This window comes from Physella acuta, unplaced genomic scaffold, assembly GCF_028476545.2.
Source record: "Physella acuta isolate Inbredline_101_S28 unplaced genomic scaffold, ASM2847654v3 ptg001031l, whole genome shotgun sequence".
NCBI lineage: Eukaryota > Metazoa > Mollusca > Gastropoda > Physidae > Physella > Physella acuta.
The window spans coordinates 62,501-77,939 of NW_026732548.1; the positions used below are offsets into that span (position 1 = coordinate 62,501).

Below are 15,439 nucleotides of genomic sequence, written 5' to 3' on the forward strand. Positions count from 1 at the left end.
ATATATATATATATATAGTACATGTGCGTAATCCTTAAGAATTTCTTGCAGATGCTTTTTTAGACACTACGACGACCTTCACATCGTTCATTACATTCAAGTTGGGGTAATTAATTTACAAGATTTTCATTTTTAATTTAAATAATACATTAAAGTCGCTCTGCACAAATATGGCCAGTCCCGTTCAGGTGATAAGGTGTTGAGAGGGAGGGGGGTATAACCAACTCACAATGAACATTGCGTCAATTTTTATATGGCTGTAACAATATCTAAACATACATATACATATATACCATTGAGAAATAGATTTAAGTAGTTACAGTAGTTCTAACCCCTGCTTGAACGTTAGTGACAGCCACGCTTCTAGGAGAGACAACTCCAAAATCAAACAACTGCTGCCTTGTAGTTTGTTCTTAGGTCGCAAAGGCTATGGAAACAAATAAAAAAGAAAAGCAGGCTGAAATCGGAGTCAACTGCCTGTATGGCGATTACCACGTTGACATATAACATTTGAAACAACAATTACACCAACAGAGAAAAACAGAGAAAACGTTTAGGAACTAAGAAACAAACTACTTATTTGAAAGGACAATTAATTTTTGAATTTACACCAACAGAGAAGACATTTGGTCTACACTGCTGTGTGTCTTGTTGGTGTTTTTTGGACAAAAACTCTGCGGCAGTAAGTCTTCTTAGTGGCGTCACTAGGTAGGGTGTCACCCGGTGCGGCACCTCACGGTGTCACCCTCCCCACCAAAGGAAAAAAAATAGGATATATATATATATATATATATATATATATATATATATATATATATATATATATTTATATATGTCTACATAGGCCTATATATAATTTTAATTGGTGTCACGTCACCCCGCCCCCCCCCCCCCCCTACCATCTTTACCAAAGGGCGTGAATTTATGCACTTATAATTCGAGAGGAAAAGAGCAACAATTTCATAGTTAATTATTAGATACGGTGTCAGATATTTTAAAACTCTAATTAATCATTCATTGAACTTGCAAAAAGCAAGTTTCTTCTATATATTTTGCAATTTTTTTGTCTTGGTGTCTCCCCCCCCCCCCTCCCCACTTAAACTGTGTTCCCCGTTGCGGTCCGCTCCCTCCGCCACCACCTCGCGACGCCTCTGAGTATTCTTTTTGTTAAGAAAATGTGTTTTAATATAGTTTTCTAATGTTCATTAAATTATTCAAAACCAGCCAGCTGACTTTATTAGTGTTAGTAAAATAAGGATCGATTCTTATATGGTCAATATATATATATATATATATATATATATATATATATATATATATATATATATATATATATATATATATATATATATATAAATGATTTTGGACCTTTAGAAATCCACAAAAAGGTGGGTTTTTTTTCAAGATGGCTGCCGTTGCCATGGTCGGCTACATGACCTGTGTGTGGTCTAAGCGGTAGAGCCCACAGCTGCTTACCCTAAGGTCTCGAGTTCAAATGTGGGTTCAAGTCAGTAGAACGTCCCTGAGTCCACCCAACTCTGATGGTACCTAACTCACGTTAGGGAAAGTAAACGGCTGGGCAAAGTGCTGACTACATTTATCCCTTTATATGTTGAGGTCAAGAAACATTTACCTTACATTGCATTTAAAACTATTTAAAAATTGTATGCTGCAGTATATTTTTTTTCCATCGTTGAAACAGAAGTCTGGGATTTGTTGTTCGCCAAAAAGAAGCCTATTGTAGATCAACAGGACACGGTGATTGTATCCAAAAGGACTCTGCTGGAATTATTGGAAAACAATACCAAACGTAAGGTTTTCACGTATAGATATGCATGTAGTTACATTGTTATATATTAGCGGTAGTATAAATAACTGTTATCATTATTTTTTTTTTGCAGTGGTTGGCTTCATTCTGGAGCATCATTTCTGTGACGAAATCCAGGCTGTTAAAAAAAGGAGAGACCAATCGCACAAGCTCGACATTGCTGTAAAGCCTTAATGGTCAGTGATTGTTGTGGTCAATTTGATAGTCATAGTCGTATGGTAGAGTTTACGACTGATAATCCAAAAATCTGGAGTTCGCATACTAAGATCAAGTGTAGGGTGTCCGTGACTCCACCCAGCTATGTGGGTACCTGACTCCACCCAGGTAGGTGGGTACCTGACTCCACCCAACTAGGTGGGTACCTGACTCCACTAGCTAGGTGGGTACCTGACTCCACTAGCTAGGTGGGTACCTGACTCCACCCAGCTAGGTGGGTACCTGACTCCACCCAACTAGGTGGGTACCTGACTCCACCCAACTAGGTGGGTACCTGACTCCACTAGCTAGGTGGGTACCTGACTCCACTCAGCTAAGTGGGTACCTGACTCCACTAGCTAGGTGGGTACCTGACTCCACTAGCTAGGTGGGAACTGACTCCACTAGCTAGGTAGGTACCTGACTCCACTAGCTAGGTGGGAACTGACTCCACTAGCTAGGTAGGTACCTTACTCCAACCAGCTAGGTGGGTACCTGACTCCACCCAGCTAAGTGGTACCTGACTCCACCCAGCTAAGTGGTACCTGACTCCACTAGCTAGGTGGGTACCTGACTCCACTAGCTAGGTGGGTACCTGACTCCACTCAGCTAAGTGGGTACCTGACTCCACCCAGCTAAATGGTACCTGACTCCACTAGCTAGGTGGGTACCTGACTCCACTAGCTAGGTGGGTACCTGACTCCACTAGCTAGGTGGGTACCTGACTCCACTAGCTAGGTGGGTACCTGACTGCACTAGCTAGGTGGGTACCTGACTCCACTAGCTAGGTGGGTACCTGACTCCACTCAGCTAAGTGGGTACCTGACTCCACCCAGCTAAGTGGTACCTGACTCCACTAGCTAGGTGGGTACCTGACTCCACTAGCTAGGTGGGTACCTGACTCCACTAGCTAGGTGGGTACCTGACTCCACTAGCTAGGTGGGTACCTGACTCCACTAGCTAGGTGGGTACCTGACTCCACTCAGCTAAGTGGGTACCTGACTCCACCCAGCTTAGTGGTACCTGACTCCACTAGCTAGGTGGGTACCTGACTCCACTAGCTAGGTGGGTACCTGACTCCACTAGCTAAGTGGGTACCTGACTCCACTAGCTAGGTGGGTACCTGACTCCACCCAGCTAGGTGGGTACCTGACTCCACTAGCTAGGTGGGTACCTGACTCCACTAGCTAGGTGGGTACCTGACTCCACTAGCTAGGTAGGTACCTTACTCCAACCAGCAAGGTGGGTACCTGACTCCACCCAGCTAGGTGGGTACCTGACTCCACCAGACTAGGTGGGTACCTCTCCACCCAGCTAGGTGGGTACCTGACTCTAGTCCACCCAGCTATGTATTTACCTGACTCCACTAGCTAGGTGGGTTCCTGACTCCACCCAACTAGGTGGGTACATCTCCACCCAGCTATGTAGGTACCTGACTCCACTAGCTAGGTGGGTACCTGACTCCACTCAGCTAAGTGGGTACCTGAATCCACTAGCTAGGTGGGTACCTGACTCCACTAGCTAGGTGGGTACCTGACTCCACTAGCTAGGTGGGTACCTGACTCCACTAGCTAGGTGGGTACCTGACTCCACTAGCTAGGTGGGTACCTGACTCCACTAGCTAGGTGGGTGCCTGCCTCCACTAGCTAGGTGGGTACCTGACTCCACTAGCTAGGTGGGTCCAGGTGCTAGCTTTCGTCTGATCCATTCCCTCGCAAATCTTTCCAGCTTGGTTTAACCTGCCAAGAGTTTATACTCCCGCTGGTATAGCTCTGGGGGTCATGCCAGGAGTTTACACTCCCGCTGGTATAGCTCTGGGGGTCATGCCAGGAGTTTACACTCCCGCTGGTATAGCTCTGGGGGTCATTTAGTTTACACTCCCGCTGGTATAGCTCTGGGGGTCATGCCAGGAGTTTACACTCCCGCTGGTATAGCTCTGGGGGTCATGCCAGGAGTTTACACTCCCGCTGGTTTAGCTCTGGGTGTCATGCCAAGAGTTTACACTCCCGCTGGTATAGCTCTGGGGGTCATGCCAAGAGTTTACACTCCCGCTGGTATAGCTCTGGGGGTCATTTAGTTTACACTCCCGCTGGTATAGCTCTGGGGGTCATGCCAGGAGTTTACACTCCCGCTGGTATAGCTCTGGGGGTCATGCCAGGAGTTTACACTCCAGCTGGTATAGCTCTGGGGGTCATGGAGTTTACACTCCCGCTGGTATAGCTCTGGGGGTCATGCCAAGAGTTTACACTCCCGCTGGTTTAGCTCTGGGGGTCATGCCAAGAGTTTACAGTCCCGCTGGTATAGCTCTGGGGGTCATGCCAAGAGTTTACACTCCCGCTGGTATAGCTCTGGGGGTCATGGAGTTTATACTCCCGCTGGTATAGCTCTGGGGGTCATGCCAAGAGTTTACACTCCCGCTGGTATAGCTCTGGGGGTCATGCCAGGAGTTTACACTCCCGCTGGTATAGCTCTGGGGGTCATGGAGTTTATACTCCCGCTGGTATAGCTCTGGGGGTCATGGAGTTTATACTCCCGCTGGTATAGCTCTGGGGGTCATGCCAGGAGTTGACACTCCCGCTGGTATAGCTCTGGGGGTCATGCCAAGAGTTTACACTCCCGCTGGTATAGCTCTGGGGGTCATGTCAGGAGTTTACACCCCCCCCCTGGTATAGCTCTGGGGGTCATGCCAGGAGTTTACACTCCCGCTGGTATAGCTCTGGGGGTCATGCCAAGAGTTTACACTCCCGCTGGTTTAGCTCTGGGGGTCATGCCAAGAGTTTACAGTCCCGCTGGTATAGCTCTGGGAGTCATGGAGTTTACACTCCCGCTGGTATAGCTCTGGGGGTCATGGAGTTTATACTCCCGCTGGTATAGCTCTGGGGGTCATGCCAAGAGTTTACACTCCCGCTGGTATAGCTCTGGGGGTCATGTCAGGAGTTTACACCACCCTGGTATAGCTCTGGGGGTCATGCCAGGAGTTTACACTCCCCCTGGTATAGCTCTGGGGGTCATGCCAGGAGTTTACACTCCCCCTGGTATAGCTCTGGGGGTCATGCCAAGAGTTTACACTCCCTCTGGTATAGCTCTGGGGGTCATGTCAGGAGTTTACACCCCCCCCTGGCATAGCTCTGGGGGTCATGCCAAGAGTTTACACTCCCGCTGGTATAGCTCTGGGGGTCATGTCAGGAGTTTACACCCCCCCCTGGCATAGCTCTGGGGGTCATGCCAAGAGTTGACACTCCCGCTGGTATTGCCCTGGGGGTCATGTCAGGAGTTTACACTCCCGCTGGTATAGCTCTGGGGGTCATTTAGTTTATACTCCCGCTGGTATAGCTCTGGGGGTCATGCCAAGAGTTTACACTCCCTCTGGTATAGCTCTGGGGGTCATGGAGTTTACACTCCCGCTGGTATAGCTCTGGGGGTCATGCCAGGAGTTTACACTCCCGCTGGTATAGCTCTGGGAGTCATGCCAAGAGTTTACAGTACCGCTGGTATAGCTCTGGGGGTCATGGAGTTTATACTCCCGCTGGTATAGCTCTGGGGGTCATGCCAAGAGTTTACAGTCCCGCTGGTATAGCTCTGGGGGTCATGCCAAGAGTTTACACTGCCGCTGGTATAGCTCTGGGGGTCATGCCAGGAGTTTACACTCCAGCTGGTATAGCTCTGGGGGTCATGGAGTTTACACTCCCGCTGGTATAGCTCTGAGGGTCATTTAGTTTACACTCCCGCTGGTATAGCTCTGGGGGTCATTTAGTTTATACTCCCGCTGGTATAGCTCTGGGGGTCATGCCAAGAGTTTACACTCCCGCTGGTATAGCTCTGATGGTCATGCCAAGAGTTTATACTCCCGCTGGTATAGCTCTGGGGGTCATGCCAAGAGTTTACACTGCCGCTGGTATAGCTCTGGGGGTCATGCCAGGAGTTTACACTCCAGCTGGTATAGCTCTGGGGGTCATGGAGTTTACACTCCCGCTGGTATAGCTCTGAGGGTCATTTAGTTTACACTCCCGCTGGTATAGCTCTGGGGGTCATTTAGTTTATACTCCCGCTGGTATAGCTCTGGGGGTCATGCCAAGAGTTTACACTCCCGCTGGTATAGCTCTGGGGGTCATGCCAAGAGTTTACACAGCCGCTGGTATAGCTCTGGGGGTCATGCCAAGAGTTTACACTCCCGCTGGTATAGCTCTGGGGGTCATGCCAAGAGTTTACACTCCCTCTGGTATAGCTCTGGGGGTCATGGAGTTTACACTCCCGCTGGTATAGCTCTGGGGGTCATGCCAGGAGTTTACACTCCCGCTGGTATAGCTCTGGGAGTCATGCCAAGAGTTTACAGTACCGCTGGTATAGCTCTGGGGGTCATGGAGTTTATACTCCCGCTGGTATAGCTCTGGGGGTCATGCCAAGAGTTTACAGTCCCGCTGGTATAGCTCTGGGGGTCATGCCAAGAGTTTACACTGCCGCTGGTATAGCTCTGGGGGTCATGCCAGGAGTTTACACTCCAGCTGGTATAGCTCTGGGGGTCATGGAGTTTACACTCCCGCTGGTATAGCTCTGAGGGTCATTTAGTTTACACTCCCGCTGGTATAGCTCTGGGGGTCATTTAGTTTATACTCCCGCTGGTATAGCTCTGGGGGTCATGCCAAGAGTTTACACTCCCGCTGGTATAGCTCTGATGGTCATGCCAAGAGTTTATACTCCCGCTGGTATAGCTCTGGGGGTCATGCCAAGAGTTTACACTGCCGCTGGTATAGCTCTGGGGGTCATGCCAGGAGTTTACACTCCAGCTGGTATAGCTCTGGGGGTCATGGAGTTTACACTCCCGCTGGTATAGCTCTGAGGGTCATTTAGTTTACACTCCCGCTGGTATAGCTCTGGGGGTCATTTAGTTTATACTCCCGCTGGTATAGCTCTGGGGGTCATGCCAAGAGTTTACACTCCCGCTGGTATAGCTCTGGGGGTCATGCCAAGAGTTTACACAGCCGCTGGTATAGCTCTGGGGGTCATGCCAAGAGTTTACACTCCCGCTGGTATAGCTCTGGGGGTCATGCCAAGAGTTTACAGTCCCGCTGGTATAGCTCTGGGGGTCATGGAGTTTATACTCCCGCTGGTATAGCTCTGGGGGTCATGCCAAGAGTTTACACTCCCGCTGGTATAGCTCTGGGGGTCATGCCAGGAGTTTACACTCCCCCTGGTATAGCTCTGGGGGTCATGCCAAGAGTTTACACTCCCGCCGGTATAGCTCTGGGGGTCATGCCAAGAGTTTACACTCCCGCTGGTATAGCTCTGGGGGTCATTTAGTTTATACTCCCGCTGGTATAGCTCTGGGGGTCATGACAAGAGTTTACACTCCCGCTGGTATAGCTCTGAGGGTCATTTAGTTTACACTCCCACTGGTTTAGCTCTGGGGGTCATGGAGTTTATACTCCCGCTGGTTTAGCTCTGGGGGTCATGGAGTTTATACTCCCGCTGGTATAGCTCTGGGGGTCATGCCAAGAGTTTACACTCCCGCTGGTATAGCTCTGGGGGTCATTCCAAGAGTTTACACTCCCGCTGGTATAGCTCTGGGGGTCATGTCAGGAGTTTACACTCCCGCTGGTATAGCTCTAGGGGTCATGACAAGAGTTTACAGTCCCGCTGGTATAGCTCTAGGGGTCATGCCAAGAGTTTACACTCCCGCTGGTATAGCTCTGGGGGTCATGTCACGAGTTTACACTCCCGCTGGTATAGCTCTGGGGGTCATGCCAGGAGTTTACACTCCCGCTGGTATAGCTCTGGGAGTCATGGAGTTTACACTCCCCCTGGTATAGCTCTGGGGGTCATGCCAGGAGTTTACACTCCCGCTGGTATAGCTCTGGGGGTCATGCCAAGAGTTTACACTCCCGCTGGTATAGCTCTGGGGGTCATGACAAGAGTTTACACTCCCGCTGGTATAGCTCTGGGGGTTATGTCAGGAGTTTACACCCCCCCCCTGGCATAGCTCTGGGGGTCATGTCAGGAGTTGACACTCCCGCTGGTATAGCTCTGGGGGTCATGTCAGGAGTTTACACACCCGCTGGTATAGCTCTGGGGGTCATTTAGTTTATACTCCCGCTGGTATAGCTCTGGGGGTCATGACAAGAGTTTACACTCCCGCTGGTATAGCTCTGGGGGTCATGCCAAGAGTTTACACTCCCGCTGGTATAGCTCTGGGGGTCATGCCAGGAGTTTACACTCCCGCTGGTTTAGCTCTGGGGGTCATGGAGTTTATACTCCCGCTGGTATAGCTCTGGGGGTCATGCCAAGAGTTTACACTGCCGCTGGTATAGCTCTGGGGGTCATGCCAAGAGTTTACACTGCCGCTGGTATAGCTCTGGGGGTCATTGAGTTTACACTCCCGCTGGTATAGCTCTGGGGGTCATGGAGTTTACACTCCCGCTGGTATAGCTCTGGGGGTCATGGAGTTTACACTCCCGCTGGTATAGCTCTGGGGGTCATGGAGTTTACACTCCCGCTGGTATAGCTCTGGGGGTCATGGAGTTTACACTCCCGCTGGTATAGCTCTGGGGGTCATGGAGTTTACACTCCCGCTGGTATAGCTCTGGGGGTCATGGAGTTTACACTCCCGCTGGTATAGCTCTGGGGGTCACGCCAAGAGTTTACACTCCCTCTGGTATAGCTCTGGGGGGGCGGACACTAGTAAAAGTGTATGTTTAATATATAAAATCCATCTGGTTCGAAGAGATGTCTGGAAGAAACTCTGCCCCCCCCCCCCGAAAATATAAAGTGCCTCTCCCCCCCCCCCCCCCCGAGAAAAAAGTCTGGTAGAAACACTGCATCCAACCCATCTCAACTTACGGGTTTTGATATTAGCAAATGCCCAGTTGAAAAAATAAACCGGGAGTGATCTCCCCTAAACTTTCTCGAATATTCTTATATAACTTGGAATGTAGACATGATTTTTAATTACTTAAACTTTTAAAAATAGAATAGAATCTCATAGAAAAAAACATTGCGCACCAAACAAACGCCGAAACAAAATGTGCATAATAGTGCGCAATATTATTAGTACTTAAAAAAATTACATTAGTTTTTTGAGAAATCGGAAGTAGCGTAAATTACTACTTCCGGTCAACGGAAATTACTCAAAATTTAACAGAAGGTAGAGAATTAGATCTTTTACTTACATGTGAAATTTCATTTATCTATCTTAAATAGTACTCAAGTTATAGGCTTTTGAAAAATTCAAAGTAGAAAAAGTACCACTTCCGGTTGTCGGAAATCGCTCAAAAGTTGATAAGGATCTACGATTTTGATATAATACTTATATATGAAATTTCATCAACCTAGCTGTAACGGTACTCAAGTTATCGTGTTTACACACAGACACACAGACACACACACACACACACACACAGACATACGGACAAGATTGCAAAATTATGTTTTTCCGTATCAGTGAGGTGTAAAACGTCGAGATTTGTAAAAATCTCGATTTTTTTTTTTGCACGATTACAATACTTTCTCTATACTACGTAGGCCTATATACGAGAAAGTAAAAAAGAAGGGGAAAAAAATTCTAGTGATAAAAGTTTGTTAAAAGTTTGTAATAAAAGTTTGTAATAAACGTTTGTAACAAATGCTTGTAACAAAGTTTGTAATAAAAGTTTGTAATAAAGCTGTTAATAAAAACAATGTAACCATGTAATAAAACTTTAAAACCGTGTATTACATGAGTTTTAAATTCCCTCTTGTGTGGGCTATCGAATTCTAAAGATGCGCATTTTACTGCCAAGGGAAATTCCCAAAATTACCGCAACAAAACTCAGAACTGTTTGTCCGTTCAGCAAAATCAGTAGCTCTATAATCCACATACGATTGTTTCTATAACATACATCTGGTAACATTTTCAAAATTATCTGCACATAATTACAAGATAAATTTAGGACATTTTTAAAATTAACACGGTAAAAACTATAAGAACTTTAGAGATCTAGAGCTTAGAATTTTTATCTAGTTAAATGACAATTAAAGATGATAGATTCTAGGTATAGGCTGCGTGTGTATAGTGTATACAGTTCAGTTTGGGCTTGCACTGTTTTTTAGATAAATCTAGTCTAAATAAATATAGTTACATACTATCTCAAAAAAGAGCACTAGACATTTTTTTTTTTTAATTTTACACAATTTATTTACAATTCATTGATTATGATTGAGATGATTTATGAAAAGTGAAACACGACAAACATCTTTTACTCAGCCCATCATTGCATGCACTGGGCATATGTACAGACGTAATACAGTCGCATTCCTTCCTCAGCTTTTGTGCTGTGAGATTGGAAGAAAAAATGCTTCTCTGTTAACACATTTAGGACATGGATGATCCTCTGTTCTATGTAAAGTTGTGTCAGCTGTAACATCTCCAACAATCTGAGTTAATTCATCAACTTCATGCATAATTTTATTAACATAAATACATCTGTTGTCAGTTCCTGCAAGCATATAGTTCTAGTTTCTTTGTCTTCTTTTGGATATAACATGTTGTTGCATTCCTTGCAGAAACGAATACCAACAAAGCCAGGTCCTTCTGTGTGTTCCTCAAAAATATCCATAGCAATAGATTTATATCTAACGATTATCTAGATCTAGAGTCTACAACTTTATTCGATAAAAATAATCTAGGGCATCCAGATGTAGAATCTAAATTATTCTACATTTAGATCTACTACGAAGTTTTGTTGAATAAGCGGGCTGGATATCGTATAATGTTTTCAGCTGGTTTCAATTTTAGAGTTATGGTCAGGTATTAAATAATACGAGCCGGCCCGCGGCATAACATACGCCGCTATTTGGTTGTTGTTTTTTCTACTTTTCAGTCATTCACAATTTGTGAATTCGACAGTACCAACGCTGACACTGAAAATATTTCTTTAAAACACTATAAGTAGCTCGTTAAGGACCATACCCCCCCTTCCTCCCCCCCCCCCCCCCCCCAACGTTTAAAATCGTTTCAAACTAAATTATCTGCCCCTAATAGCCTTCACTAAACCCGACTCCACGAAGGTAAACATAGCGTGAACCACAGCTCACTAAGACCATGTAGGGGTGGGGATGGTAGGTAGCGCGTTTACAGCTTGTTCTCCAGCGTCTCCCAGAAGAGAATTATATATATAGATCGATAGATAAAGACTAAACTTGAAATCATGAATAGTTCTGGGTTTTTCATGGCGGCCTATACAAAATGTTTTATTTCTTATTTAGAGTAAACTTTTAATTTGTATTACTATTTACAGCATTACATATTGTATAATACTTCTTGAATAATACATCTTGAATGATACATCTTCTATAATACATCTTGTATAATACACTTGCTTCTTTAGATAAATACTACAATGTTAGTTCTGTCATTTTTAAGCACGAATATCTTTGAATGTGATTATTTGAATCGTATTTTTAAATTACTTCGTTTTACATACAGCAGAATGTAGAATTTGTAGTCATGGGCAGTTTTTCTTCCAGACTTTTTTCTCCGGGGGGGGGGGCACTTGAAATTTTCGGGGGGGGGGGGGGCAGATACTGTTAAAAGTATATATTTTCTATATACATTCCATTTCGTTTAGTGGGGGGCTCTGTCCCCCGAAGAGATGCCTGAAAGAAACTCTGGTCATGGGAGAGGAAATTCAAGCAGTTCACCATCGTTATCTATTCTTGTTATGCCCAGACACATGCGGCAGATGAAGTAGAGTTTAACAGAGTAGGTTAAGATGTTTTTTTGCTGTGTGTTTTGTGCCTATAACTATTTATGTATATTTGGTTTCATCCACAGAGGCACTGCGTTCATTCTCAAGCTGTCGTTTATTTATTCTGTTCATCATGCAACCTGTTATGTACGTGATTTGGTTTTTGGTTGGTGTTCTGTTGTCCTTTCTAATGGATAGACGGAAAAAGAAAACTGGCCGTAACAGAGCATGTAAGCAAATGTTTGTACATCCTTGCACGTTGTATTACAGACAGGGCGTAGGCAAGGGGAGGGGGGTTGGGGGGAGGGGGTTAAACCCCTCCCATGGACCACTACCCTATATATGATTTTATACATAAGGAAAATGTTTGAACCACACTTTCTGGCTGCGCCACTGATTACAGCCCATGCATATAGTAAAGTAGCAAAGTGTAGCGTGAATTAGCGTTGGTTTACAAAGGCTTGTGTGATGTTTCCGGTACCCGGAGCGAACTATCAACTTGCTTCCCCCCCCCCCCCCTCTCCCTTCCCCCAATTTATAAACAATTCTTTCCGTTTGCTCAAAGCCCCCTTTCCCCCTTCTACCCCGCTCGTTTTAGGAAGGTCGTGGGAGTTTGTTACCAGTCACTGTTCCTTAAGTTTTTTTTTAGTTTGGTGGCACACGATTGATATAGAAAACTTCAATTTTTAAAGCTAAGTAAGAGTATATTTTCCAACTTCGAATGTGTACACTCCCGTAAAGCAGTTCTTAATCTTAATTTTTTTCTAACCTGTTTTGTGACCCCTAGGGTCTGCACCAGGGGTGGGGTGGGGGTGGGGTTGCCATCCCAACCGCCCTTCCCTAGCTACGCCTCTAGTAAGTTATTTCCTAGCCTAACCTATATATTTTGGTTCTATCTTCTAGCTAAGTTTCAAACGAATAGGTCTGTTAGAAATCTAAACACGTATACTGATTCGATTTATTTTTGAGGATTATAACAAAAGGAAGGTAGACGCGCACATTCTGGCTAAATACAATAAAAATTCAAATTGTTTTTAATTTTTTTTCAATAATTTGTATAGACCATATAGCCGACCTCAGTTTCTCTAGTTAGATCTTTGTAATTTTAAATCTAAGCAACGTTCGTCGCCGATGCAGTTTCGTCTCTTCTGTATTTCTGTATTTAGCTTTATTCTGTTTTTATGTGTCTTTCTGAAATAGAAACGGGGGAATAAGACTTAATGAAACAAACTAGATGCTTTCAAAGGGACGGCGTGACCTAGCGGTAGAGAGTCTCGCGTTCGAATCCGGGTTCAAATCAGTAGAACGTCTCTGAGTCAACCCAGTTCTGAAGGGTACCTAACATACGTTCGTGAAACAAAGGCGGCTGGGCATAGTGCTGACCACACCTATCCCGAGGTCTTTGAATCAGATAAACTCTACCTCATGTCCACATGTGTCTTGAGGATTAACCAGATTAAGAAGAGAATTTTTATAATTTAAAATGCTGCTATAATTTTAAATTACATGTTTTTATTTTAAAGACCAACACACTTGTATTGTTTACTATGATTTATTTTATCACTATTTAAGACCCCATTTGCGCCATTATAGTTCTTCACATAAGCGTGTTGCGAGGTCCTCAGTGCCTATTTAGTGTTTGTTTTATTTAATAGTGTTATAAATTTTATTTATCCCTTTGAAATAAAAACAAGGTTGAAAATATTAGATAATTTTATAATTTTAAAGTTTGCTATAATAATAAATCGGGTTTTACTTTTAATTTGTTATTTAAAAGCCCAACAGAGCTGCATTGTTTTCTAATTATGTATTTTATCACAACTATTGGTCAGCAGCAAAAGAAAATTAAAAATATTTAATAAAGTAAATTTAATTGGGTTAGATTTACAATACGTTACAGTTGGATTATTTTAATTCTTAAAGCAGAGTTAGGTCAGTTTAAATGGGTATGGTACTAAGTTTAGATTGAGATTGGTTAAGTGTTTTTACATTTCGAAAGGATTACAAATATTCTTAGCTAATAATGTTCCGTAAAGTATGTAAGGAATTATTTTTATTTCTAACAAGTAGGTCTTTACTATTTTGTGTATTTTGCAATATGCGTTAGCTATTTACGTAAATGTGGGTATTAGTTTAGGTTACGGTAGATTAGCTTAAGCGCTGGATTAAGTGTTAGAGTAGATCAAACAAACTATTAGTAAAGTGATATAAATTAATTAACGCATTTAGCTTAGGTTAAATGAAAAGTTTGCATTTGGTGATTTGTATCAGCTGTGTGAGGTGCGTGACAGGACAGTGGGATAAGAACGGTTCTAAGGTTAACCTTAATAATCTGTTACTTACTCGCGGTTTCTCTACCCCCCCCTCCAAGTACATGCATATGCTCACGAACGTGTATGCGTATACCTGGACGTGTACGTGTACGTGTACGTGTACGTGTACGTGTACGTGTACGTGTACGTGTACGTGTACGTGTACGTGTACGTGTACGTGTACGTGTACGTGTACGTGTACGTGTACGTGTACGTGTACGTGTACGTGTACGTGTACGTGTACGTGTACGGAGACGCAGACGCAGACGCAGACGCAGACGTAGACGTAGACGTAGACGTAGACGTAGACGTAGACGTAGACGTAGACGTAGACGTAGACGTAGACGTAGACGTAGACGTAGACGTAGACCTAGACCTAGACGTAGACCTAGACGTAGACCTAGACGTAGACCTAGACGTAGACGTAAACACAGACACAGACACAGACATCAAAGACAGACAATATATATATAATTTACATATATATAAATATATCATTTACAATTACATTACAATATATAACTCCACCCTTTTTTCTTTGCCAGTTAGGGGTTTCATGAGACGTCTGGGGCTTGTACCTAATCAGCCCCCTGTCCCACCACAGCCCGTACGTCGTAGATCTTTTCAGCGACAGCTGTTTGTTAATGGTTAACTTGTAACCATGAAACTGTTTTTAAAAAACCCTGACAGTTTTGATAAGTAGTTTTCTTTATTTGCACTGTGGGTTATTTGTTATATAAGTTAGCCTATTTGGTGTAAAAATAGTTCAAATAATTCAGCATGTTTTTATTATAGTGTTTTGTTATTTTAAAATATTTTTAAATCATAGGCTAATACATGATTAATTTTTTTTATATACTAACGTACTGGATCCTGTATTTTCGAGGAACTTTGACTGTGGTATATTAATATTCATATTTTTCTTCCATTATTCAAACTAATCAATTTTTTTACAAATTAGTTATTTTCTTTTAGAAGATGTTCTATTAAAAAAAGAGTTTATATATTTTGACCACAGTGTTTTCAGCTTTATTCTTTATTTGTCAGTTGTTGTTTTTATCACTGGTGTAAAACAAGGAAGACAGCAGGAACGAGAAAAGTTCCATCTTAGCAAGGGATTCCCCAAGACAAATTCTGCGACCAATAGAAAACGGCATGAGCTCTTCTCTCTTCACCAAATTTCCTTGCTCGTCTGGAAATCTCTCAGGATATAAATTCCCAAGATCTCCCCAGAATGAAGTCGAGGTCAGTGTTTCTTCCAGACTTTTTTCTATGGAGGGGGGGGGGCACTTGCTATTTTCGGGGGGGGGGGTCAACATTTTCCGGGGGGGGGGGGGGGGCAATGGTAAAAGTATATATTTTCTATATAAATCTATATTAAGCCC

The 15,439-nt window shown here is 44.0% G+C and overlaps 1 protein-coding gene across 1 annotated transcript in view; it reads left to right on the top strand.

Annotated features, from left to right (window-relative positions):
- Nucleotides 1-14,973, top strand: part of LOC131954805 (uncharacterized) — a 23,703-nt gene extending 8,730 nt beyond the window's left edge. The window contains exons 2-6 of the mRNA XM_059318598.1: nucleotides 52-106; nucleotides 618-682; nucleotides 1,703-1,810; nucleotides 1,902-2,004; nucleotides 14,600-14,973. Of these exons, the coding sequence (XP_059174581.1) occupies nucleotides 52-106; nucleotides 618-682; nucleotides 1,703-1,810; nucleotides 1,902-2,002 (329 nt within the window). The 3' untranslated portion in view covers nucleotides 2,003-2,004; nucleotides 14,600-14,973. The remainder of the gene's footprint in view (nucleotides 1-51; nucleotides 107-617; nucleotides 683-1,702; nucleotides 1,811-1,901; nucleotides 2,005-14,599) is intronic.
- Nucleotides 14,974-15,439: the final 466 nt, after the last annotated feature.